At 48.2% G+C, this 25,693-nt stretch overlaps 12 protein-coding genes across 12 annotated transcripts; 6 read left to right on the forward strand and 6 right to left on the reverse strand.

The window, feature by feature from the left end:
* The first annotated feature begins 1,147 nt into the window (after window positions 1-1,147).
* On the forward strand, window positions 1,148-2,752 carry ASPGLDRAFT_700499 (uncharacterized protein). The gene has a single exon (XM_022549433.1). The coding sequence runs from the start codon at window positions 1,266-1,268 to the stop codon at window positions 2,412-2,414; it is 1,149 nt and encodes a 382-aa protein (XP_022405039.1). The 5' UTR covers window positions 1,148-1,265; the 3' UTR covers window positions 2,415-2,752.
* On the reverse strand, window positions 2,411-3,580 carry ASPGLDRAFT_41930 (uncharacterized protein). Its single transcript, XM_022545513.1, has one exon. It carries the CDS (start codon window positions 3,539-3,541, stop codon window positions 2,459-2,461), a length of 1,083 nt encoding a protein of 360 aa, XP_022405040.1. The 5' UTR covers window positions 3,542-3,580; the 3' UTR covers window positions 2,411-2,458.
* Window positions 3,581-4,180: 600 nt separating this feature from the next.
* On the forward strand, window positions 4,181-5,462 carry ASPGLDRAFT_41931 (uncharacterized protein). The gene has a single exon (XM_022545514.1). The coding sequence runs from the start codon at window positions 4,328-4,330 to the stop codon at window positions 5,138-5,140; it is 813 nt and encodes a 270-aa protein (XP_022405041.1). The 5' UTR covers window positions 4,181-4,327; the 3' UTR covers window positions 5,141-5,462.
* Window positions 5,463-5,537: 75 nt separating this feature from the next.
* Window positions 5,538-9,020, reverse strand: ASPGLDRAFT_71432 (questin oxidase family protein; the record flags this gene model as incomplete). The annotated part of the gene is made up of 5 exons (XM_022549554.1): window positions 5,538-5,838; window positions 5,901-6,085; window positions 8,143-8,519; window positions 8,574-8,882; window positions 8,945-9,020. The coding sequence occupies 5 exons, from the start codon at window positions 9,018-9,020 to the stop codon at window positions 5,538-5,540; spliced, it is 1,248 nt and encodes a 415-aa protein (XP_022405042.1).
* Window positions 9,021-9,191: 171 nt separating this feature from the next.
* Window positions 9,192-9,887, forward strand: ASPGLDRAFT_31521 (uncharacterized protein; the record flags this gene model as incomplete). The annotated part of the gene is made up of 1 exon (XM_022544065.1): window positions 9,192-9,887. One exon carries the CDS (start codon window positions 9,192-9,194, stop codon window positions 9,885-9,887), a length of 696 nt encoding a protein of 231 aa, XP_022405043.1.
* A 110-nt stretch (window positions 9,888-9,997) lies between these two features.
* On the reverse strand, window positions 9,998-10,394 carry ASPGLDRAFT_700642 (uncharacterized protein). Its single transcript, XM_022549436.1, has one exon. It carries the CDS (start codon window positions 10,336-10,338, stop codon window positions 10,135-10,137), a length of 204 nt encoding a protein of 67 aa, XP_022405044.1. The 5' UTR covers window positions 10,339-10,394; the 3' UTR covers window positions 9,998-10,134.
* Window positions 10,395-10,915: 521 nt separating this feature from the next.
* Window positions 10,916-12,043, forward strand: ASPGLDRAFT_117687 (uncharacterized protein; the record flags this gene model as incomplete). Its single annotated transcript, XM_022539896.1, has 2 exons — window positions 10,916-11,443; window positions 11,501-12,043. Coding segments are annotated over 2 exons (1,071 nt in total), but the record flags the coding sequence as incomplete, so codon positions are not given.
* A 493-nt stretch (window positions 12,044-12,536) lies between these two features.
* ASPGLDRAFT_116656 (uncharacterized protein) lies at window positions 12,537-12,884 on the forward strand (the record flags this gene model as incomplete). Its single annotated transcript, XM_022539792.1, has 2 exons — window positions 12,537-12,676; window positions 12,737-12,884. The coding sequence occupies 2 exons, from the start codon at window positions 12,537-12,539 to the stop codon at window positions 12,882-12,884; spliced, it is 288 nt and encodes a 95-aa protein (XP_022405046.1).
* Window positions 12,885-13,908: 1,024 nt separating this feature from the next.
* Window positions 13,909-15,028, reverse strand: ASPGLDRAFT_41935 (glutathione S-transferase family protein). Its single transcript, XM_022545515.1, has one exon. It carries the CDS (start codon window positions 14,914-14,916, stop codon window positions 14,059-14,061), a length of 858 nt encoding a protein of 285 aa, XP_022405047.1. The 5' UTR covers window positions 14,917-15,028; the 3' UTR covers window positions 13,909-14,058.
* A 3,363-nt stretch (window positions 15,029-18,391) lies between these two features.
* On the reverse strand, window positions 18,392-19,925 carry ASPGLDRAFT_31525 (uncharacterized protein; the record flags this gene model as incomplete). The annotated part of the gene is made up of 6 exons (XM_022544066.1): window positions 18,392-18,498; window positions 18,578-18,782; window positions 18,836-18,998; window positions 19,053-19,092; window positions 19,148-19,583; window positions 19,659-19,925. The coding sequence occupies 6 exons, from the start codon at window positions 19,923-19,925 to the stop codon at window positions 18,392-18,394; spliced, it is 1,218 nt and encodes a 405-aa protein (XP_022405048.1).
* A 1,009-nt stretch (window positions 19,926-20,934) lies between these two features.
* On the forward strand, window positions 20,935-23,653 carry ASPGLDRAFT_162671 (uncharacterized protein; the record flags this gene model as incomplete). The annotated part of the gene is made up of 5 exons (XM_022542520.1): window positions 20,935-21,042; window positions 21,099-22,053; window positions 22,120-22,920; window positions 22,970-22,998; window positions 23,050-23,653. The coding sequence occupies 5 exons, from the start codon at window positions 20,935-20,937 to the stop codon at window positions 23,566-23,568; spliced, it is 2,412 nt and encodes an 803-aa protein (XP_022405049.1). The 3' UTR covers window positions 23,569-23,653.
* ASPGLDRAFT_41939 (uncharacterized protein) lies at window positions 23,559-24,870 on the reverse strand. The gene is made up of 7 exons (XM_022545516.1): window positions 24,656-24,870; window positions 24,559-24,600; window positions 24,472-24,498; window positions 24,352-24,424; window positions 23,928-24,293; window positions 23,730-23,867; window positions 23,559-23,677 (listed from the first exon to the last, which is right to left on the reverse strand). Exons 1-7 carry the CDS (start codon window positions 24,863-24,865, stop codon window positions 23,643-23,645), a joined length of 891 nt encoding a protein of 296 aa, XP_022405050.1. The 5' UTR covers window positions 24,866-24,870; the 3' UTR covers window positions 23,559-23,642.
* Window positions 24,871-25,693: the final 823 nt, after the last annotated feature.

Below are 25,693 nucleotides of genomic sequence, written 5' to 3' on the forward strand. Positions count from 1 at the left end.
TCTCTTCATTCTTCATCTTTCTTATATAGTATGCTCATCTTCACCATATCTAATATACAGACAAGGCCTCCTGATGGCTTCCGTATTATAAATCTCGGATTTCGGACATGCTGAGGGTCATCCCGACTTGTTATGCTTACCCGGACAAGAATATTTGTTTCCCGAGCCTATAGAGGAGTCGGAAATGCCTTAGATATCTCAATCATTGGACAAGGAACCGTGCAAAAAGCCAATTGGAGTATAATAGCTTACGTTATAGGGGCATATGAAGCATGCCCTCATGGTTGTATCTCATAGAACAGTGAGTGACTGTATTCATCCTGGGCAAACGATATCGGGAATCCTACGGGGTTTCAACATTGACTTCGGAACAAGTCTAGATTCCCGTTGGGACTCCGGGCTCGGACTTGCCGAAGAGTAATCACATCTAACACCCGCCCATCCATGATGCAGAAGACGCTCTGCCTCGGTGGTTTGCGAGACGTACAATAAGTACCTGTTGAAGGACGCGAGGACATCAAGACGGGTTATTGTCCTGCCGTCTTTTATTCCACACCCATTGCTGGCATCTGTTCAGTCGATCTTGTTCAATCCAAGTATCACCCTCCTGCCGGCCGCGGCCTAAATGCCGATCATCCGGGCAAAATATAAGAAAACACTGCCTCGTGCACCCAACAAGAAAGAAAAGAAGACCAACATTAACTAACAGTGTGGCCTATGTAGTACTTATGTTCAGTCGAATTGTCTTCGATAGCTGCATTACCCCACCTGCAAGAAAACACGATCCACGGGATTTGGGGATCTAAGACCTAACTCCGTCCATCCATATCTCAGCGATGTGTCATATACGAGCAGGTATGCACCAAGACGCGGCTGATTGCGTGAGACTTAAAAAAGCCAAGCATGGCACTAGGCACTAAGCTGCGGGAAGATTACTCAGGCCACATCTTGCGTTGCATGAACACGGATGGCTCGTAATTTGAACTCTCCGATGCGAAACCCTTAATCCCAAGGCTTACAAGAGGGAATTGTTAGTAACTACACTCGCCCAATCAAGAATGGTATACACCCGTGTCTCATCCTTTGAGAGTGGCTTCGTATTTTTATGCATGTAATCAGATTCGATTAGTGGCGATATTTACCATTTCGTTCTACCAGCCTTTAGTGCTTATTATAGACACTGAATTCGGCTTGAGTGTTATTTCATATACCTATACTATCCTTAGTGATAGAAACAGAGAAAAGAAGTAACAATTTGATGAACCATGGCCAGCGATCAACTAAAACCACGACAAGCGAAACTGCGCTCCAGCTGTGATGCATGCGGTGCAGCCAAGTTAAAATGTGACCGGGGCCAGCCTGAATGTGTTCGCTGCGTTTCATACGGTATTTCCTGTCACTATGGACTGTCTCGGAAGATGGGAAAACCGCGGCGAGATCGAATACCTCCGAGCTCGACAACACAGACATCAACATTGACATCGACCGAGGTTGATCTCACGGAAATCATGCCCTTCCCAGGCGTTCCTGCATCTTGGGATGCGCTAGGCGATGGGGAAGGCAATAATGATAACTTAATGGGTAGCCTGGATGCATTCGACCAACTATGTCCTTCGCTATTATCGTCGAGTTCGTCTCATGACCTACCTCCCCACGGTCTGCAGTTTGGGTCTATATCGACGCCTGTATACTCACCTCATTTGACGAGTTACTGCATGCCACCTGCAGTGTCGAACGACCAGCAATGCCAGAATAACAAGGATCTACCAATTCACAACTGTGCCCGAGATGTAAACACCACCCTAGAAAATTTGCCTATGCTGAGCCTCCCCCAAACCCATCATTCTCGGTCCGGGTCACCATCAATCTCGTCTACAGATATCGCCATTGGAGCACCATTCGACCACGTCTTACGTGCGAACCGCCAGGTTATCGAGCGACTCTCCCATTTGCTGACGTGCCCCTGTGCGGCAGGCCCGAGTCTAGCATTACTCTATGCATCTGGAATCTCCCGCATCCTAACCTGGTACCAACAAGCAGCCTGCACACAAGGTGGTTCTGTAGCGGGTTTATCATCTACGTCTGATTGTGGGGGTATTACACCGGGGTCAACACCATCAACGAGTGAATTTCCATTTGCGCCGACTACAATGGCGGTTGGAACGTTCAACGTGGATGATTTACGAGTACAAAGTGCGTTGAGGATGCAGTTGTTACTAGGGGAGATGAGAAGAGCAGGCGGGTTAATTGAGCTGTTTATCAACTCGCATACTGACAGCGGGCGGCAATGCCAGGATGAGTTCATCGCGGTAGATAGGCTGTATCAAAGTCTAGATTCGTGGCTAAGGAATGAACATTCCCGAATAGCCAGTATGATGAGGGGAAGATTGAGGGAGTTAAACATGCTAGACTAAACTGACTGTAATGATAGCATGACAAGAATAGATATGAGACTCAATCATTGAACCATTCCATTAACATCCACTGGTACCCCCCGTAATTCATACCCCTCCTGTCTTGCAATCTGCCATTGTTTCTTAATTACTTCCAACTTCTCCGGACTCCATGGAATGAATCTAGCAACAAAAGGCTTGGGAATGGTAAACCCAGCATCCAGATAAGCATCCTCGCCTAGATCCATCTCAACCTCCACACCATCCACGAGGGGTGGTCGAATCTCAAACGCCCACATAATTCCAGCGAGAGCAATGTCAAGAGAGTTCTCCGCCAGTCGTGCACCAGGACACGTGCGCCGTCCTGTGCTGAAGGTGAAGTGATCGCGTTTGTACGGATCGCTTATAGCTGCATAATCAGAGCTATACAAAGGATGGTCGAGATATCGTTCCGGCATGAACTCGAACGGATTCTCAAATCGCTTGGGATCGTAGTGCAGGAATGCCGTGTTGGCCAGCAAGACAGTTCCTTTGGGAATAATATAGCCTTTGTAAGAGACATCTTGCTCTGCGTAGTGTCTAACCCCCGGGGCGAGGATGGGATTTATGCGAAGCATTTCCTTCACGCAGGCTCGGATGTAGGGGAGATTACGCATATCGTCGAATGTAGGCAGACGAGTCGGTCCAACAACCTTTATCAACTCTCGTTGGGCTTCTTTCTGAACCCGCGGATTCGCAGCGAGATAAAGCATGAGGCTATTCAAGGTTGCTGCTGTAGTTTCAAATCCTGCCTCGACCAGTCCTCCTGTCACCCACGCCAGATGCTCCTCGGTTAACCCCTGAGCATACCACGACTCCTTTGTCTCGACGATCTGGCGTGCGTAGCAGTGAGGTGCTTTGCCAGACGCTACCTGATTCTCGACTCGTCGCCAGAGTCCCATTTTAATATCCAAGACCTCCTTGGCTGCTGCTTTGGCTTTTTGGTGGCCGGGTTGAAGCCATTTCGGTAACCGAGCCAGCAGCGGCACTTCGTCAACGAGAAATGCACCAGGGCGTGATGTTCGTCTGAGAATCGCTTGACTCCGAACAGCATTCTGCATATCCGGATGATCGAGGGTCTTGACGCGCGTACCAAACGTATTGGTCATGATGATGCTAAACGCATACCGACGCATATGCTGATAGAAGCCCCTATCGTCCATTGCCAGATCAAAAAGGAGCTGTCTCATCTCGAATTCCTGACACGGCAGAAAAGTAGTTGTCATTTGGACGGTGGTCATTTGTCTTACGACGGATCGTAACGCCCGCCAGTGAGGCCCATACGGCATGGTGGGCATGCGATTCCCGCCCGTGACAATATCATGCCCCATCGGCGAGGGTGCCTTGGAGGAGGTGATGAGGGATTGTTTCTCGAGAATGTCACGGATAGCCTCGGGGCTGTTGATTACGACCCAGTTGTACCAGCCGACGCGCATTTTGAAGATCTCGCCATATTGAATTGCCCATTTGCGGAAGGCAGTGGGAGCTTTGGGGGGCAGTTGATAGCCAATGCCAATTATGGGGTAACCTTTAGGGCCTGGGATTGAGTCTAGTCTGCGATCACGACGGAGCCATCGGAGGAGCGTCAGAAGGGCAGAGAAGATGAATAGAGTGAGGACTCTGTGGTTTTGGTATATGCTGAGTATGTCCATTTCGAATGTTTCGATTAGGATGTTTAGGATAGTGATACTTCGATTGCTTGATTACATTCATTATATGTCATCCCCTTACTGATGATGCCCGACAATTATCGCGAGTAGTTTATTCCCCGACTACATACCCCGGATTCGGTCTCCGAACCATCTCACTTGCAGGCGTCGGATAATAATGTATAGGGTATATAGACACCAGAATCGTAAGATCAAGCAGGTGAATCAAATCAACCAATCAGAAAAATGGCTTCCGTTGACCCCCAAATCCAAACCACTTACGCCACCACCGACTGGGACCATTACCGTCAAGGCCGTCCTTCCTATCCCGCATCTCTCACCGAGATCATCTATAGCTACCGTCGTCGTCACCCCAAAGCAGGATGGGTCCGACTCGTCGACGTTGGCGCCGGATCAGGCGTTGCTGCAACAAACTTCATGACCGACTTTCAAACCATCCATAATTCCGATCCCAGTCCCTGGAACGAAGAACAGGCACGAGCTTTTCTCTCCGAATGGGCCCAACAGCACACCCTCAACCCATTCTTGGAATATTCCCAGTCAAGTGGCGAGAAAGCCTATTTCCAGACAGGTGAGCAAAGTGCCGATTTGGTCATTTGCGCCACGGCAGCCCACTTTATGCATCCGGATGGCTTGGTCGATTCGATTGGCCGGATGCTTCGTCCCGGTGGCACATTGGCCATATTTAGCTACTGGATGCCCAGTTTTCCGGGTCGCTCGGAGCGTTTCCATGATGTTTTTGGTCAAACATTCGACAATCTCGTCTTGAGCAAACTACTTTCCTGCACCGATGACGTGGGTCGAGCCAAGTTGGCCAAAGTGGTTGAACGTCGCATGACAGGAAAGGGCGTATTAGATTCCGTGCCACTGCCTGAGGACATTTTCAAGGATCCTCTGCGAGTCTATATCAACACAGATGATGCCGAGGTTCCATACGGTTCATTCTTTGCCAAGGTCTCACCCGGTGGTGTTTCCCGCGTCAAGGACGGCGAACATCTCGTGCATTATCACACGGGCACTGATAAAGAGGCCGAATGATGGGCTTTTCAGGCTGACAAGAAGTGTATTTCGGTTTTCTTTGATACCATTCGTCCCGCGAATAAGGAAATGTCTCAGAAGGAGGCAAAGACGGCGTACGCTGAATGGGAAAGGGTGTTTGATGAGGAATGCCCTGATGGAACGGTTCGTGTGCTGTGGCCCGCTTATCTGGTTTTAGCTACGAGGAAGTAGATTAAATGGTTAGCTGTTGTGTATTAACCTGATATGATCCATGTCTATATGTAACCATCCTTCTACTATTTATGGCGTGTTTGCTTTGAAATGATGATTCAAATCTCTTAAGGGTGATGTTGTATCTACACGAATGCTATACTCTTGAATTTACGCTTTCAAATGTCTCGTCTCACATCAATGCCCGTAAAGACATGAAGGTAAATCAAGAAGTCTTTAAATCAGGCCGATTATCCCAAGCTCCCTCCAAACCCCCATAAAACACCCATCGCTTCATATTATCCACCACCATTTTCCCTCCCCGCCCAATTCTCTGCAACACTGCCTCAGCTATCTGCTCAGCTACCTTTGGCCCATCCGCCTCGAGCGCCCCCTCAATCGAATCCATGGTCATATGAGCAATTGTCAAAATGTCCCTCTTCCGGATTGGGAAATCAACCGGTGGCTCAGGCAGCTGCTCCAAGCTGTAAAATGCCCGGACCAATTTGGCAGCATGCCCTTCATCTCTGTAAACAATGGACCGATGGAAAAGTTTTTCCAGCCATTTTGTGTGTTTCGAGGTATATACTCTCGAATACGGTTAGCATCCAGCTTGGGACTCCCGCAACCGGCATACATGACCGCGCCAACACGGGCAGTAGCTTTCAGCAGCCTACTCTTTTCCAGATCAGATATCCAGTCCTGAGCCAATATGGCTGGATAGAAAACACACAGCGTGGCACAGTGCAGAAGCACAAAATCGATGGATTCACGCTTTTCCCGTCGTTGCGCCGCACCCACCATATTATTATTATTATTATTATTATTCATACACGCATCTGTCAGCCCTATAGGCCGAGTGGCGGCAGGTCCTGCGGGGCGGCCGGGTAAGCCGCCGTAGTGGTAATTGCTATGTACATCATTGTCTTTCTACATACATCCCGATAATGTTATTCCGCGTGTTGTATGTCCTGTGCTACTGTTTTTGTACTGCTGTTCCCATGGCCATGAATGTCCATGGGCCTGTTGGATACTATCTCGTTTCCTTCCCTACTTCTGCAAGCGTGTAACCTTGGTTGAACTATGCTGCCAGTTGCTTCATGTCTGTTGTTGTGACTCGGTATGTGGTTGGTAGAGCCTGGAACTGGCTTAGAAGACCTGTCTCAAGCATGAATTGTACCGCCTTTGGTACCAGGTCTGGCTGAGTTAGGTAAGCTCGGTAATCCAGCTCCCGCCTTGACCCCTGTGTAAGATGGCATGTCCATGGTCCTGCCTGGTTGGTACAGTGGAGGAGAACATGGCGTATGTCTTGAAGGCCGCGTCTGCAGGCGCATTCAGTTGATTCCATAGCTTTGAAGGTACCAAGATAACCAGCCAGCGCAATCTTTCCAGTTTGCATTTGAATGAGAACTGATGTAGCGGCTCTCTGAAGGCCTTGGTATAGTTGCATTGGTGCTTTTGAAGGCTCTTTCCATAAGCGACGGAGAGAGCCCCCATGGGGGGTGGAAGCAGCCCATTCAGTCTTTCATGCACTGGTTGCTTCTATGCGGAGGCTTCTTTGAGTGCTGGCCATGAGAGTGGGGTCTTCCGCGCCATTGGGTGCTGGGGAATTAGCAGCTTCTTTTGCAAGAGCATCAGCACACTCATTGCTGTAGACGCCTTCATGACCTGGGAGCCAATACAGTCATATATCCCAGCCACATTCCTGTAGTTGAGATGCAGTGTGTGCAATTTCACTCAGGATATATTGGCCAGAAGACCTTCCTGGAGCTGAGCATGCTTGTATTGCTGCCTGGTTGTCTGTAAAGATAATTGCTGTATAGGTCTGATGGGAACATTGCGATGCTAGTCTGCCTGTGTTGCATATTTGGATAAGCGCCATTTTTATGCCCTGCAATTCCGCTGCATATACTGTGTGGGTAGCTGAGGAGCCAATGCAGACAGCCTGGTGCCCCAGAGGTGAAACTGCTGCTGCTCCAACTCCCTGTTCTGTCAAACTGCTATCTGTGTACACGACAATGTTGGCTCCGGACTGGGATCTTCTCACTTTGCTTAGTATTCTGTTTCTGGCAGACTGCACACTAGGCCTTGGCACAGTCTCTTTCTGTAGGGCAGTCCTGAGAGGAATGGTTTTGTGCACAGTATGCACATGAGGTAGGTCGCTTGCAGTTTTGGGCTATGTGGCCATATGCTTGGCAGTTGAAGCACTGCTGGATCTGATGAGTTTGGTCATAGTATTCGCACGGGTGGTCGCGGCCATCAATTGCCAGGCCAAGCAGTATGGCTATATTTGCAGCCCAGTCATTGTCAAACTCGACAATTAGCTTTGATGTTTCTGGTTTATGTTCCGCAATATGTCGAGGACCAAGAAGCCACCCAGTATACGTGATTGCTGTGGGGGCAGAGGCCAGGCATCCTAAGTTATCTGCCTTAATGCAGGCTGGGGCAACTGCTAGATCGAGCTTGCAGTTGACACCGTTCATAACAATGCAATAAGTTCTTCTTTTGATGGTTGCATTGTCTCCAAAGGTGAGGCACCAATCTTAAGATCTTCAACTGAACTCATAAACTGGATGAATAGATCCCTAGGGGGCAGCCCCTGGGTCCGGTCAGCGACTTGCTTCAGCTCTGCTGTTTCTGTGAGAATGGCAGCTGCATGGGCGCATTGGTCGTGGTCTTTGTGATTGTATGAGTGGTTAGGCCACGGAGATGCGGCTCCGACCACCCCTTTCTTCTTTGCACCCCCCATTATCAGCGACAACTGGGGAGAACAGCGTTGAAAGTAGTATCAATCGATTCCGCGTGAAGTTAAATATAAGATTCGCACTCACCATATACACAACAGTTTGCATCATGTCTGCCATTTTGGCTTGTAGGTCTTCAGCCGTCGGCTTGACCTGAAACAAGCCTAGATAAGGCGCAAGTTGCTCGTCAGTGATCCGCTGCAGGAAACCATCGGGGATTTTGTTAAAAGGATCAGTCGCTTTCACGCCAGAGGCAATCTCGGGATCACCACGGAGGCTGTTCAAGACATGCAACAGGGACATGGATGACACGATTCCCTGTGATCGAACGTATTTTTCTGTCGGGAGGAGAAACCTCTTAGGCCAGTTATCATGCACACAAGCACCGGCCAGGGCTTCCGCGATGAGACTTGGTTGCTGGAACTCAATCACAGAGCCCAGATGGATCATCGGATGAACGAGATCTGATCACATTAGAACCGAAGTCATGATAGACCAACACAGCCGAGGCTACATACCCGAGAACAATCGACAGAGAATATCATCTGCCCTCTCATCACCTTTGAGAACATATTCCTTGACAATGTTTTGCCATCCCTTCTCCGCGACTTCGTTTTCAAAAAATCCCAGAAAAACAGCATAACAATCATCATTTCCGAGACATTTGTCAAAGGTCACCGGATCATTAAGGTCCAACCCTTTTATGCCTGGAACCAGGTCTCGTTCGATGGAGGATTGGTACGGCGTATTGTAATCCCACATATCCTGTATCTCGGCCGGGGATGCTCCCAGCGCCCAAAGAGCGAGGAGGTGATGAACGATATGGTCTGACGGATAGTAAGCCGCATGACTCCTCATTAGCAGCCCTGCTGATGTCAGATTGACTCACTGTGGAAAGTGCTTTTCCATCGTGTATGGTACAAATGATGGTTAACCGTCAGTAGGTCAGATGTGATCTTTGTCATTACCAAGTGGCGCTTTGCTCACTACCCTACCCTACCGTCCCAGTACACCTCTACGGCAACGTACCCAACTTTTCCATCTTCATCGTCAACCTATTCCACGGTATCTGCCCGACGCAAAATACATATTTCCTTCCTCTATACTGCCAGTCAATCCTCGGCGCTGGTGCGCTCATGTCGGGTGTTTTACTCCTCCCCTTCGCCATCTCCAAGTCCGTCGCCACAGTGAGCACGGGCATTTATCTGAAGAAAACCTGTCGGTACAACGACTGCATCCGCGTCGGCTTTATCCTGCTAGTCCTGGGCATGGGCCTCTTCTACGATCTGCCCAATGGCAAAATATGGTCGAATATTATCATCTACCAGCTAATTTCTGGTTTCGGTGTCGGTCTCATCTTTCAGCCGCCTTTGATTGCCCTGCAGAGTCATGTCCCTGCGCAGTATAACGCCGCAGCCACGGCTTCGTTTGGTCTCGTCTGTAACGTTGCCAGTGCTATTGGTGTTGTTATTGGTTCGGTTGTCTTTTCGAATAGAATGAACGCTCAGCAAGACCCTCTCCGGGCGCTGTTGGGGCCTACAACTGCAGATCTCTTTTCTGGGAGTAACGCCCAGGCTAATGTGCCATTGATTGAAAATCTGAACGACAACCAGAAAGACGCCGTGCGAAGAGCATTCTGGGTCTCGTTGCGGGATATTTGGGTCGTTGGCGTGGCTTTTGCTGCTGCTGGATTAGTGGTTTGTTTCTTTATCGGGGATAAAAAGTTGGATAAAACTCATGTGGAGGTGAAGGTTGGATTGGAGGGTGAGGAGAAAAGAAGGAAAATCACGGATCAGCAGAGGAAAAGGGCTGCTGAGGGTAATTATGCTTAGTTTTTGTTTACGGGAGTCACATAGTGAACCTACATTCCGATGAGGAGGACCTGTTGGCCGCGGAGGGCTTCGACTAGGGAAGTGTCATCATCACCGCTGTAGTCGACGCGGATCACGTTGATGCGTTCGGGGAGTATGCTGTTACTTTCGGCGCGCTGGATCGCGGTCAAGACATGTTTGCCGTTTCTGAGGATTTCTTGGGCCAAGTGACTTCCAACTTGGCCACCGGCCTGTACGCGGTATTTTTTTAGGGCTTATCCAAGATCGGTTCTAAAGGAAGCTGACTCACCCCGACAATAGCCACCTTTTCAATGCGGTTTGTGAAGCCCGCAGGCTGATCCTTGGCGTATTTCGAAGTCGTGGTTGTAGGAGAGGGGATTCTGGTACTTGCGGTAAAGGGTCGTCGAAAGAAGCGGTTTAGGTTACAAGGCAGGCATTTAAGAAGAGACATGCCAGATCTTATTCAATTCAGTAAACACCGGAGTCATCGGTCTTACTTCTGGAGGCCAAAGAAATCCAGTCGGAGATAATATATTAACTCCCTTTGGTTTTTGGTTGTTAATCTTGCCCAAGATAAGTGCAGGATCCGAATCCCTGTTGATTGTTTCGGGTACCGATCGGAGAGTTTGGATATCTGTACTAGTCAGACTTGAATATGCATATTATGCATACAAATATCAATAAAGCTACACGAATAGCCTCAAGAGACAGAGTAGTAAGTCCCACTTTGCATCATGTCGCCCAGTACATTTCCTCTAGATGAATTAAGCTGGATAATCACCAAGAATGCCAACATACTAAGTCAATATCTCGCCTCAAACAACCTCCCCCAACCGTCTTCTCACAGCAATGGCCCTGGCACTGTTGTTCCTGGCTCATCCCCTGAGAGTATCCACCAAGCAAAACAGAATCTCATTTCTGCTTCGCTGGACATTCTGCATCTTGCAATCGGGCCCAGCGAGTTTCTGCCCAACCTTGCTACGGGTGTACGCATCCACCCCTTCTACCTGCCCATCCTATACTAACATATTCAGTTTCAATACGTCGCTTGCCTCCAGTGGCTTTGCCAATACAAGATCTTCCATCTCATACCTCTCAACGACCCAATCAGTTATGCAAGCCTTGCCACGGCAGCTAACCTTCCCGAGTATCGCCTCAAAGCCATCATCCGTATGGTCATGACAAACACGCTCTTCACGGAAGAACCGGACGGGAAACACATCCGTCACTCCGCTACCTCGGCCTTCCTAGCCCGCAATGACGATGCATACGCCTACGCGACGTACATGTGTGCTAAATCTGCCCCAATGGCAATGCACATGGCAGCAGCACATGAGCGATGGGGAACTGATACAACCCGCACGTATGAAACCGCGTACAATCTCGCCTTTGATACTGATCTTCCGTTTTTTGATCATCTTTCCCGCAATGAGAACAAAATGAGAGAGTTTGCTCGCTATATGCGCAGTGTGAGGAGTAGTGAGGGTGTTGATCTTAAACATCTCATCGCAGGATTCAACTGGCAGGATATCGTTGATAGTGGAGTTGTTGTTGATGTAAATCTACCATCTCTCCCCAGCCCCAATGAGTATACTAAACTTATTTATCGCTAGGTCGGAGGATCAACCGGAGGCGCAGCTATAGCCCTAGGCAAAGCATTCCCTCACCTCAACTTCGTCGTCCAAGACCTCCCAGAAAATGCAGACAACGGACGTGAAGCGGCAGCTCAATCCTCCTTACCTGCAGACATTGCATCCCGTCTCACCTTCCAAGCCCATGACTTTACCCACCCGCAACCAGTCCAAGGCGCCGAAATCTACCTCCTGCGGATGATCCTTCACGACTGGCCAGATGCCAAAGCTATCAAAATTCTCCAAAACATCGTAGCGGCAATGGATAGGAACAAGGCGTCTTCGCGTCTGCTTATCATGGACACTGTACTCCCGTCGCCTGGGTCAGTACCTGTTTCTGTGGAGCGGCTTATCCGAGTCAGGGACTTGACTATGTTTCAGGCTTTTAATAGTAAAGAGAGGGATTTGGAGGATTGGAGGGGTTTGGTTGCGGCTGTTGATCCAGATTTGCGTTTGGTCGGCGTTATTCAGCCTTTTGGTAGTGCCATGTCTGTTTTGGAGCTTTCTTTAGGCTCTACTGAGTGAATGTATGTACATGGATGAGGGTATAGTCAGTGGTTAACATTGATCCCGAGCACGCAACAACGTTGGTTTCTCACCGTATACTATATTTGAAATAAACTTACATACATAAAGCTAGCTAGCCCCAGGTATCGAATCGGGGCATTCGGGTTTCTCAATTAGAACAGGTTCGGGTTACAACGACAGCACAGTACAGGTTACACAGAGATGCTGTCTTAACCAGCACCCGAGTCACCGCGACAAAACTACAATTTGGTGACCGGAAGTAAGATGTGCTGTTCTCACATCATTTCCGTAAAGGCCGTATTCAAATCCAGCCGGGGTCGACCTCGCTGATCACTTATACAATATTGGACATAATGACGGCAGAGCCTAGGTTTGAAACGAAAATTGCAAATGCGAGGTAATCCTCGGTATGACTGTGGTTCATACTCATGAAAGTTCCAGCTTTCCCTGTCAATTCACAAAATCATCTCTGCAGCATTTTACTTCAAAGATGGCCAGGTTTGCGGTCAAATCTCTAGACCACTTAGTTTTAACTGTCCGCTCCATTCCGGACACAGTTGCATTCTACACAGAGCATCTTGGTATGCGACATGAGATCTTCACTTCGCCACTTAACCATAGCATCCAAAGGTATGGGCATAGGGCTGTGACATTTGATTGGTACCTTGCTTACTGAATGTTCACCACAAGACATGCACTCGTGTTTGGCACCCAGAAAATCAATCTCCATGAATTCACCAGGGAGTTCGAACCAAAAGCTCAGAATGTGCAGCCTGGAAGTACTGATCTCTGCTTTTTGACTGAGATGGATGTGGACCAGGTGCTTCAAGCGTTTTAAGAGGCAGGAATTGAGGTAAGAGTGTTGAGTTTTCTATTGAGATTTTGTGCTGAGAGTCTAAATGTAAGTCCTGGAGGGCTCTAAAGTTGTTGACAGGATTGGGGCACAAGGGAGGATATGAAGTGTGTATGTGCGAGATCCTGACAGTAACTTGATTGAGTAAGTCATTTCCTTTCACGGTTTTAGTAAGACTACCTCGTAACGGTTAATGATCCAGGATGTCAAACTATGTTGAATCAAGTTGATTTACAGGTCAACAACTTTGGGTTGAAAGTAGGTATCGAAATTATAACCATTCTATGATATATGAGTGAGAAAGCGAGATGTCTCATAAAAGAAGGATATGAACATGTATCCGGGCATGTAGACTCTGCTTACATGTAGCCCTGGCCCTATATCTTGGCTTCCCCTCATCCCCATTAAAACTGAAAAAAAAAAAAATAAATAAATAAATAAACTTATTACCTGTCACGGGTGATGCGCCATAGTATGCAATCCATAGCATGCACGAACTTTGCAGTGCATGCAGCTGCCCTGTTCTTCTTAGTCCCTGACAAACGCATAGCCTCACTCCAACAATACCAGAGATATCAGTTTCTGCTGTCTATTCCTGAAATTCTGTTGAGAACCCGGCCTATCACGTTTAGTAAGGACAACGCGAGTTATCTGTCGGGCTTCAGCACTAATGCAACCACCCCGGTACGTTTCTTAGTGCTCAAGAGCTGTGTGAGAGCCTCAGACTCCGATATGTCTCGCTCCTGATTGGCCCGCTCTAGCGAGCCCCATCCAGTTAGGGATAGCGCTGCCTCACGCTACTTTTGGGCCGCTCACATGCCGCCTCAACGCATCCGTTGCATCTATAAAAGCCCAATGTCTCTCCCTTGAAGGACCATGCACTTTCTATTCCCTTTGTCCCCCGCCTTTCTGCCTCGCCCGGTGCACTGCCCTAGGCCTCGCCGAGACCCTCAACCCGACCCTCAACCCTCGCCAAACCCCATGTGGGTGACCTTCGCAGACCCTCATTGACCCTCATTTTCATAAAATTTTCCACGCTTTACCCAATTTGGATGCATAAAAATGATGATTCATCTTGATACAATAACTAACTAGTTAACCAACTAGTTAACTAACTATCCGTTTCATATCATTCATTACCCAGCCCATTCATCCAGGTCTAGTCCATCTGCGCAAACACCTCCAGCGCCTCATGCAACCTTCCAAATACACCGCTATGCCACCCCTTCAATGCTTCCCACTCCTCCCCCGGCAACGTGCCCCGAGCGAAGCGCAACCATCCCCCCACAATAAAATCCGCATAATTTGCCCTATTCCCTATCAGAAACGGCCCACTCGCATCCCTCTTATACAACTTTGCAAGCCCACCTAGGGTCTCCTCAAACAACCTCAATATCTCCCTCCTCTCCTCCCCACTAACCCCCATCACTTCCCACGGCACTCCAATCCTCCGCGAGAACTCCGCCTTGTTCTCCTCCGCAGTAGCAGGATCAAAAGGAAACTCTTGCATCGCTAGCTGCGCATGCGCACTAAACACAGCATCCACATTTGTATTAAACCTTGCGTACGCCACAACATGCCCCTCCGCCTCCGCCTCCGCAATCGGCGCGAAAAGCCCTAAGTCCCGTCCAAAGACGAACCCCAGCTCCTGCGCCGGGAACAAGTCCCCCGCCCCCGAGGACGGGTATTGTTCCTGCAGGTATGTCGCAATTTCCAGGGAGTCGCCCACTATGCGCCCGGTGGCTGGGTCGGAGAGAACGGGTAGGGTGTGGTAGGGGGATCCGTCGGCGAATTTGCGCGAGGCGGGGATATTGAGAGCGCTGCGGACGGAGCTGACGTCGACTAGGGGCACCCAGGTTGTTTTGTAGGGAGTGTTTTTGAAGTTTAGGGCGTAGCGGGTTTTCCAGGGATTTGGGGAGCAGGCGCTTTTCTGGGCGGGGGGTGCGAGGGCGATGTCGTAGAAGGTCATTAGGGCCGTGGTGGGTGATGTAGTTGAGGTCGAGGTTGTGGATGTCATGGTGAAATTTGCACGAGGAATTGGAGTTGGAGAAGTTAGTGGAGCGTGATGTACTCTGTGAATAGGAATTGGAGTTTGTTTTGGGCTGTTAATTAATCCCCCGGAAGAGCAGCTTTATATACCGATTTGTGTGGAGGGCGGCGATGGTCGAGTTATAATGAGTCATGCATGATGTGGGGAATGGCCCGCATGCGGTATGTAAGAGTGTAACTATAACTACTAGTTAACTATTACGCATAGTGACTCGGACTTTTATACAGCTAAATTAGGAAAATCTTGGCAAATTTATGTAAATGCGGTTCTATCCCGCACTTGATTAGGGTTGACTGATTTGAGTCCAATCAAGCATGCGGCTTATACCAGCCTTGATTTCGATCATGCCTCATTAGGCACATAAATAAGCTCCATCATTCTCTCGACACTCATTATCTCACATTCTCACTCGTTCGTATCTCATTATTTTCATTCTATATACGAGAAGATGGAGAAGGTACATCAACCCAATCCGCATACATCCTGGTTCAGAGCCAATACTGACATAGCCTCTAGCAATTGCCGAGCAGCGGACATGCGAGTAGCTATGGATGTCTTTTCCAGGACTCGCCAGCAAAGACATGGACCCATTAATGGAAACACTAGAACCCTATGATGGCCATTTTCTCCAGGTCTAAGGAGTAAAAAGGTCGCCAAATATTTATCAATGTGCTCAACTAGACGTATTAGGATCACTTTCTTGCCGCCCATTTGACACTTTTTAGAGTTTTTTTTGTCCACAACTTTCTGGAGATAGCATGAATGTAATATGTGATGGGATGTGACTCAGGTCGCTTGGGGGATCTACCATCCAATTGATTGAGTCGCTCAATTGTGGATTCAGAACACCAAGTGCGGGTTACCTTTGCAGCTGTCACAGGCTGCGCCTGTTGCATAAGCAGTATGCTTAGTCGGAGAGATGATCGGAGGGGCTATCTATCCCGCACGGCGCACACATGTATATAGAGCCGCCCGATTGGGCATTCGTTTCTTTCCTCTTCAACGAAATTTCTTGTACGACAGCTAGTCATTAGCACTGCGGGCCTAGCCCCTAACATTATATTTCGTTTCTCTCCTTTTCTATCAGCGGCTCGATCGTGCGAATAGTAGGATTGAACTGAGGGTAGTATAACTACGATGATACCCACGACGATGATAACCATGATGATGATAACCATGATGATGATAAACACAATGACGACAACAATGAGGGCTATTGCTCTATTATATATGACAGCAATTGGCTGGAATTCATGCCCACATACAAAGTCCCTATAATCAGTGCTCATGAAGAACCCATCTCCTCTGAGAGCAGTTTCCGCTCCATGACTGAACAACCCACACAGAATGCTGAACCAGAAGCTACACACCCACGGGAGAACCTAAGCACCATGAGCCAAGGCAATGACGGCAATAATGCGCACCAGCGCCCCTGACAGATTCTGCTTGACCCTGAAGTGTTTAGGGGAGACATCGCTTCCTATCAGAACTTCAAACACCTCTTGAAAGCGAAACTGTTGACTTCCGTATACGCCAAAGGCCGATTGATATGCTCGCTGCTCCGACTGACCAATCAACGTGATCCGGCAATTCTCTCGATTTGTTACGACAATCAGAGCCTGACTTGCCCGCCTATCTACGATGTACTAGCCTGTATGATGTGCGGTCGATGGCTCGCCCTCTCTATAGTGCACTCACCTAGGCTCACCCCATATATCTTGCTTGTACTGAAGAACTAGTACATACGAGCATGGGGTGTGGAAAACAGGACTTCCCGTCCGCTCAGCCGTACTTAAGCCACATAGATCCGCACAGTCAATTCTCAAAAAGCCCCATGCTCCAACATTCTTCCGAATCCAAGAATTGGGGCGGGTGTGGGTAATAGGGGTGCGATCTCTATAGCTTCTAGCACCAGCGGTGCAATGTTGACACCAGGGATTTGATACAATATTTAAAAATGGGAATTCCTCACACTGGGGATGCTCAGAATCGTGCAGGTGAGTGGAGAGTCACGATAAAGGTGAAATGACTTGAAAGTGACAGTGAATAGTGAGGGCACCCAGGACTCTTTGAGTGTATTCTGTATCCATGCACTCTTCCCCTGCCTTGGGATTTTGGCCTCACTCTCTCCTCTCTGTACGCAAGTGATATCACAGTACACCATCTTCTTTTTGAATGCCGGAAATGGCGACAGCAACGAAACAAGCTCTACAGGGATCTGGAGCTGGATGGGGTTATGAGACCCACCCCTGCAGAGGAGCACCCGCAGGGACGACTTCTGGGAGAGCCCAGAGCTACCAAGGCGCTGCTACAATTCCTAGCCGGCACCAGTGTAACTCTACCCCAGGGATATCTGCAGCAGGCGGCGGAAAGAGCCCGGAGGGACGAGGAATGGGGATTGGAAGCATTGGAGGAGGCAAGTAGAACAGGGGAAAGGTAGCAGGGAGGGTTGCCTAAGCCGAGATTCAGCCTAGGCGGCAATGGTAGCGGCGACCTCTTAACATGCTGTGGTAATATAAGGATATCAATCCTCTCTCTTTGTACTTAGTATATGACAGTTAGCGTGACATTCGAGTCAAGTCCACTTTTCCAACTCGACTCAAATACCACGCTAATGACAATGAATGCTGGCAATAAAAAATTAACACCAGCAAAGATCGCACAATATTGTGGCGCAGACCACGGGGTTACCAGTCTGCTGCTGCACGGCCTTACAGGACCAGCTGAAAGTAATACTAGTGATAAGGGATTTTATCAGCATCTTGATATCCCTTTACAATCACAGTCTACAAATATGGCTTGTTATGCGTGTCTCTGGGTAAGTATGGGCGTTCTCTAGGAACGTGACTACTGGTCTCCTTTAAATAAATCATCTACTGCCATCATAATCTGCTATCTAATATATCAAAATTAGTGTATTCATGAAATGATATATAAGTGTGAAATGTGTAACTCCTATGCGCTATGCAGTAAATACTATTACTGGTGTGACACAATTACCCACGTGAGCCTCCCAGACCATACATTCAAAGAGATCAGGCTGGAGTTTGAAGGCAATTCCGAATAAATATCTAAGGAAAATATGGAAGAACATGTCTCGACACCTATTTTGACTTTGGACGACTCTGGTTCTGTACTTCCGAAAGTCATGAAGGTGACAGAAACAGTGACAACCAATCTGAGTCAGATGACGAGAGATCCTTAGGTACTGATAGGTAGATTACTGCATAGTTTCATCGGACAAGCATTTGTACGTAACTGATTTCATGGCTTATATTTGATATTAATTTATATACAGGTGGACTAACCCCGTAAGCTGGGGAGGACTCAAGGTAGTTATGTAGTATTTGTATGACATAAACTTGATTCTCTTTTCGAGTAGTCCACAGTACTGCATAAAAATCAAACACAAGACCCTTAATGCTAGTATTTCTTCGTCGTTTTAGTTTTTCAATTTCTGCAGATGATCATCGAGCTGATTCACATAATTCTGAATGCTGGTCTTCGAGGGCTGGGGAATATTATAGGCCTCCTTGATGTAAGCATCAGCTACAGGAAAGGTCAGCGATGCCAAAATTTGCAATGATTATAGATAACGATATATGTAAAAAAAAAAAAAGAAACACACCGTCATCGCGAAGGGCGTTCCATTCCTCGATAATGGACTGTAGGTCCGTTTCCGCCATATCCATCGGGGGCACACCCTCTGTTTCGTCCTCAAAGAGAGACATGAGAACCTCTAACTTGGTCGACATACTTTTCCAAGCGCCCTGCAGGTCCTCGAGGATAGATATGGCAGGCGCGATAATGCCCAATAAACTGTCAACATCGGTCTACTCATAGATCAGCCAAATCAATGAAGCGTCCAAGAGGGGAGCCTTCTTACCCCCATGCCGGTGATGTCTCCCTGTAGCGCATTGGCGGCCTGCAGCTTGGCTTGGTCCGAGTTGATCACAACCATGATTTTGTTCAAACTGTCTCTCAGGCTGGCAATCTCCTCCTCAGCCAGGGCGATGACAGCGATCGCCGCAATGGTGCCCACAATGGGACTTTTGCCGTCAGCATATGACCCCATCTTCAATAGATCATGGCGCTGGACTTACATCCAACTGTAATATTCGGTATGCTGTTCCCTGAGCCGGGCTGTGATGAAGACTTCAACACTTTATTTTCGTCTTGACATGGGGAGAAGGCCTACCTTCGTCGATCCGCTTCTGGATTGGCTCCAGGGCCTTTTTCGCATCCTCAATCTCCTTTGTTAGCGTCTCAATATCGCTATTCTCTTTTTTCAGCAAGGTCTGCATGGTATTAGCGCTGCCATCGAGCTGGCCCTTGCTTGCGACACATTTATCGTGAAATACGCCTAGGTCAGTGCGAGCAGTTTCTGCCTTTCTCTGCAGATCAGTGACGATTCCAAGCTGCTTTTTGGCAGCGTAGGTAATGTCGGCTGCATATTTCTCCCTTTCATCATCTGTGTTGGCTTCGTTGTAATTTTTAACCCACTCCATGATCTTGTAGTAATAGGAGCTCTCGTCGGTGCCACCGGCCTTGGAGGCATAGGTGTAGATGTTGCTGGCGAGTTCGACAATACCATCCCAGGTGTTGTCCTGGAAGTCGGACGAGTCGGTTTTGATCTGTCAAGCAATGGAATAGCCAGCACTCGATCAGTTTCTCTCATCAAGGGGTCAATGTGCCCCCAATAGACGTACTGTTTTGTAGACCCTTAAGAGATTATCAACAGCACCCCAGACCTCATCACTGATGACGCTGGTGTCTGCCACACCAATAGTCGATGTATACTCGGTGCGATCGGTGGGCAACATTCGCCCAGTCATGACATATCGATTCAAAGATCCCATGTCCTTCTTAGCGAGCAGGAATGTTTTCTGTCCATTGTCGCCCTGGGATATGTACATGCCCTGGGGATACCAGACCTTGGGGTCTTTGATGGGCTTGGTTGGATCAAAATCCGACATGATGAGAGTTTTTTTTCGCGCCTTTGCAAATGAAGAGTGGTTCAAAAAAGGAAAGAAAAATAGCCAGAGGATTGGATGGAAATGAACGGATAGCCTGACGGTTATCACTCTATATGCTTCTCTTCATCATACTACGTTATATCTCCCATTACCCGGTCTCGATGTAGTCTTGTATGAGGCATTTTTTGTCCATGCATACTGTTACGACCAGTTGTCAAATCTGTTCAACCCCTATCGTAATAATTAATCATAATCCTTTCCACTCTAGGCACCCATGACAGCGAAGGCACCAGAAAACTCATCGTCACCCCATTTCCAGAGATGTTGCAGGTATTTGATACATGCCATTGGAACCTCGCGATCACTTGGCGATTTACAAAAGTCCTTATAACAGTATACACCATTGAATCGAATCGAATCAGACAGGGTTCCACTCAAGCTATCCTATATCCTTCCCCGCATTTCTACCACATATGCATGAATAACATCAGGCCCGGTCCGGTCCGCCAACTCCACCCTGTAGCACCTGCAGATGGAGATGATGAGAGCGCACCATGTCACTAGGAGGTCAGTACAATGATGTAAGTCATGGTCGGGTACATTTGAGGTGTCTCATCTGGGACAGATGTGTTGTCATCTTGAGAGCCTTGACGGGTCGGAGAGATCTGGATGCCCGTCGGCCGTCATCAAGATCATCGCGAGGCAATTTCTCCCCTGCTAAGGACTTTTTGGGCAAAGAGTGCCCAACACCCCTCACAATGGCGTAACATTAGTCGGGTCCGTCTAAAAATTAACTAGGTTCATGGCGATTGGATCTCCCTGGCAAGTATTCTGGTGCAATTCGAGGTACGTTTTAGTATATTATGTCTGCATAAATGACATACCTAGAAATATCCATACATCACTTTCACAGTGGGGCGGGGAAATAAATAAATAAAAGAATAAGAATAAGAAATAAATTCCTTTTCACTTATTCACTCTCCCAACCATCTACCCTCCTACAATCAATATGCCCAGTATCAACCCCCAACCCAGCTCGCCCGAGCAGTGGCAACAATATGCCCAGTCCGATGCCATCGCCAGTATCCCATTCACTGTGGCTCAGGAAGACAATTCGGTAAAATGACTGGCGATCTCTACTCTGAATTGAGACGTAAACTAAACATTTGACAGGCTGTTGCGACCTACCGAGGCGTGTACCTGGACGAATCAACCGTTCTGAATGCATCCAGCACCAAGGTCTACATCTATACCGACGTCTTTGCCTTTACTTCGTCTGAAATCACCTTTTCTCCACCTTCCGCCGGCACGATTCAGATCGTTGCTCGAGTTCTCACAGCTCCCGCCCCAGTCAACCTCAAGATCAACCGCCAGGGTACCAGATGCACGATCGCCTTGTATGCCTCTGTTATCGACCAACCGATCAGCGTCCTGAGCGAAGGCTTTGGAACAAAGACCTTGCAACTTGGGCCCACTAGTGGCAATCTTGGGGCCGTTGTCACTGTGACAGACAAAGAGATCCAGGTCAGCTACCAGCCGACCTATTTCATCGATAGCCATGCTGCATTTGAGGCTTGTCTTGAGACCCAGCTGCGAATTGCTCTCGCACTCTTCTGGCAGAGTACCTCCATCGCTATCTCCCTGTGTGCACATGTGACTACCATGACCTCACAGTCTCCCAAATTCCCTCTAGTCAATGCCCAAGCAGTGGCTCTCGGCCAACAGCTCGCGGCGCAAACCATCACAGGCCCGGATATGAGCTACCTGCCTACTCTGCAGGCGGACTCGTACATGGACGCAGTTGAAAAGGCCTTAGATGCCATGCTATCTTTCCAGGAGCAGTATGATCGCTTCCAGGACAAAGATCAGGCATGGCAGACCTTGGTCGAACAGTGGGATGCCATGTTAGACCAGGCTGTCGATCAGAGAAGCATGCTCGTTGTACTACGAGATGCAGCGTATTCCAAGTATACCTATGCGTGTGACACAGTTTTTTCGTGTTCACAACAGTTTGAAGCCGATAATGGCGAGCTCATCCAGGCACAGGCGGCGTTTGAGGCAGGATTGGCCGAGTGGCAGTATCAGCAGAAGCTCAAGGCTGTGTTTAATATTCTGGAAACTATCCTCAGTAAGTCCCTGTGTTTTGTCTTCTTCATCTTACGCTATGTGTCCCTTGTGCTCACCTGAATGATAGAAGTGGCGGTTAATATTGGCGAGCTCTGTCTTCTTGGTATGGGAGGTGCTGGAGGGGCCGAAAAGGCCGTCGAAGAGGGAGTCGACGCAGTGGAAAAGGCAGAGGAGATTGCAGACCAGGTGAGCAAGGAACTGTCATCAGCCACTCTAAAGAAGCTGCTTGACTGTGTCAAGATCCTTCAAACCATTTATCCCAATATCACCAATATTGTGACGGCAGTCAAAGCCCTAGAGAGCAATCCCTCGACTGATATTCCCACAACGGGGGATATCTCCGGCAGCAACCAGGGTGATGCGGATGCAAATCTGATTGTGACTCTTGCTGCATGGGATGAATGGGTGCTTGAATCGGATAATCAGATGCAGGTTGCGGTAGACAATAAGATAGGGGGCGCTGCCGGCTATCGCCTGGCATTGCGCAAACACGCCATCAATGGGAAGCAGCTCGCCCAGGTGCAGACAGAGGCCATCAAGGCTGGCCAGCAGTACGTCCAGGCCGAAATGAATGTCCTTAATAGCGATAAGGACGTTGAACGGCTGCAGCAGCTCAGAGATGGCTTCAAGGGCCAGGACGAGGTGTACCAGGAGGCCGCAGCCAGGTTTTACGATCGGGTAATGGCGATGCGCACCAGTGTGGTCATTCAACTGCGCAATCTCACCTGGGCCTATCGATATTATGCTCTAGCTGAAAGCAGCGTCCAGCTGGACGCTACCAAGACCGTGGCGGAGTACAAGCAGGATATTTACATTATTGGCAGTGAGATTCAAGCCGCTGATGAGCAATACGGCAGTGATTTTCAGTGTGAGTATATCACCATCTGTGCTGTAGCATGGCGCTAATTCTGTTTAAGACTTCGAAAATCCCACCTCGTCGAGCGAGGTCAGTTTCACTCTCGTTCTCATTCGTGAATACTTGACTGACCTGCTCTAGCTCCCCTCCAACTACGGTCCATTAATGATTGATGGCCTTCAGGGCTCAACTCACAGTAGCAGATTCATTCTTCTCCCCAAGACCAGCACGACCAAAGACAGCTTTGCCAGTGTGTTTACGGATGGCACGCACTACCGCCTTGAAGGCCTGGAAGCGGAGCTGAAAGGGGCAATGCCCAATAAAGATGCCCTCGAGAACGGTGTGGTTATTGTCGTGCTTGAGATCACCACTTCCGGGATATACCAGGACATTCGGGATGACCAAGTTTTTAACTTCACGAGCCTGCCCCAGATCAAGCGGTACTCCTACGAACTCACCGAATCCGGAAAAAAGGGAAAGGTTCATGACAAGGCAATCTTTCCGACCATATACCATACCGAGCCAACACCGTTTACCCAATGGACTATCAAGCTGCTGTATCCAGATCGACTCGATCTGACTGGGCTTGCGGAGGTGAAATTAGATTGGGCAGGACATGTGAGGTATCTAGCGAGCAAAAGGCTGAAAGAATCAAATTGAATAGAATAAAACTGAACCTGTGAAGGAACAGATATTCTATAGCATTTATTCTACCTAATCGTCAATGAGAAACACTAGGTATTGGTATAGTTTGCTTTGAACTCCCGAACTAAAGAGAATGGTTATCGCACGCCACTGAAATCCAAATAGTCTTGACTCACCCTGCTCGGCCAGATGATCCCACAACTCAAGAATATTGGCCTCATTAAGATCGAGAATGGGGCTCGGCGCTGGATCAGTATCGTCCTCGAGCGACTTCTTCACATCCTGCAGGTCAACGGCAATGGCTGCCACGGCGCCTACAACCATATCATTAATGACTATTCCTTCTCATATCCAGCGATACAAGGCACACTCACCCACGGCCTTTTCCAGATCATCCAAGGGTGGACCGCACGAATCATTCAGATCAATCCCCGAAATGGTATTTCTGGTCCAGATCACTGCGTCTAGATTACCCTGGAGATCCTCCGGGTCCGAAACATATTCACGCAGGAGTTTCTCGACTTCCGGGTTTTGCAGGTTATCAGATAACTGATCAAGCGTTGCCTGGGACACAGTCGCATTGATCGTGGAATCGTTCATATCCTCCTTAGTCATGGTAGCCAGATCAGACAAATTGCTGACATTGTTCAACCGGTCAGCGATAGTGGCTGTGACCTTGACACGCAAACTGTCGTTGCTGGGGTCTTCGTAGAGCTTGGCCAGACCATCGAACAGCTCATCTAGAATTTTCAATTCCATCAGCCGTGAGGGCACACCACCAGCAAAGCCAGATCATACCATAATCCGCCTTGGCAGTGGAACAAGCCCCCCAAATGCCATCACATACTCGTCCTATTGCACTAAATTCCTCCTTTCTTCCTTCAGTCTATTATTCGTGTACCATCAGAAAAAACCTACTTCGAAGCTCAAGGCAAGATTTTGGACCTATCATCGCGATGAGCTTCACGCTGAATAAGAGAAAAGAAAAATAAATAATCAACATACCTTCCAAAACTCCTCCACAATCGGTTGTATGTATGTAACAATCTGCATCCCATCAGCCTATCCATTCCCACCAATGGAAAGGTCAGGTGGTGCCTACCGCACTCCATCCCATGGAAGTTAAGCCGCTCTTCATCATGAAATATTCCTGGGTACTGGGGAGATCCTCCACATCCTTGTAGGATATTGTAAGCTTTTGGAACTTGTCGGTACGACAGCAGAAGCTGTTGTCGATGAGTAGTGTTCGTGGGGTGAGAAAGTCTTCGGCGATAGACATCTTGCCTGATGGGCGTTTAAGTCCTGTCATCATTTTCCTCGTCTGTAGGGGGGTAATAGAGGTCTAACTGAATTCCGTATGGTTACATTGAACATTGCAGTGTGTTGTAATGCATTACGTTGGGCAGCAACGTATACAGGGTGTGCATTAGTGGACCATGACAGGGTTGTTGGATGGAGTTACGATTCATTGAGATGGTTCCAGCCCATTAATAGACATATTCATTGTCAGTGCGTCTCAGTCCCTACTGAATTGAGCAATATATCTACCACTATGTACACAATACACTTTCAGGATAGGTTTCATACTTTCGATAGGGAATCGACCAATTCTCATTCTCTACTTGAAGCTGAATATCAGTATGAGTGTGGCATTTCCAGTCAACTCAATTCACGCATAAAGAGGAAAGTACCCACTTATTATGTTCTGGTAACTTTATGTGACGGCTCGACGCTGCGTCAACAACTGACACAGACAAACGACATCAATACGCCAGACAAGACATTAGTGATGTCAAACAAACGCCTATAAAACCCTTTCTTCCCCGAGATAGATTTACTTTTCTCTTTTTTGCTCCAGATTCGATATTCTCGTCGATGGCTACACTAGTTTAGATAGGAATATCAATTCGTTAATATCTACTGGTCCGAGCCCGTGACATTTATTGGATTTTCAAAGACAAGAAGAACACTGCATACTGTGAGTACCACAAGCTACACCTTTGTGGTGGTAATTCATCCCTTATAGGCATTGCTATTTGGTTAGGTCATAGTTCCGAGAGCTTCTAATATAGCTTTTCTGTGGTCTGTATCGATATATTACTCCAGTGCGGGTGTAGGCTGGCTTGGATGACAGTTAGGT

Source organism: Aspergillus glaucus (genome assembly GCF_001890805.1).
Source record: "Aspergillus glaucus CBS 516.65 unplaced genomic scaffold ASPGLscaffold_2, whole genome shotgun sequence".
NCBI classification, from domain to species: domain Eukaryota; kingdom Fungi; phylum Ascomycota; class Eurotiomycetes; order Eurotiales; family Aspergillaceae; genus Aspergillus; species Aspergillus glaucus.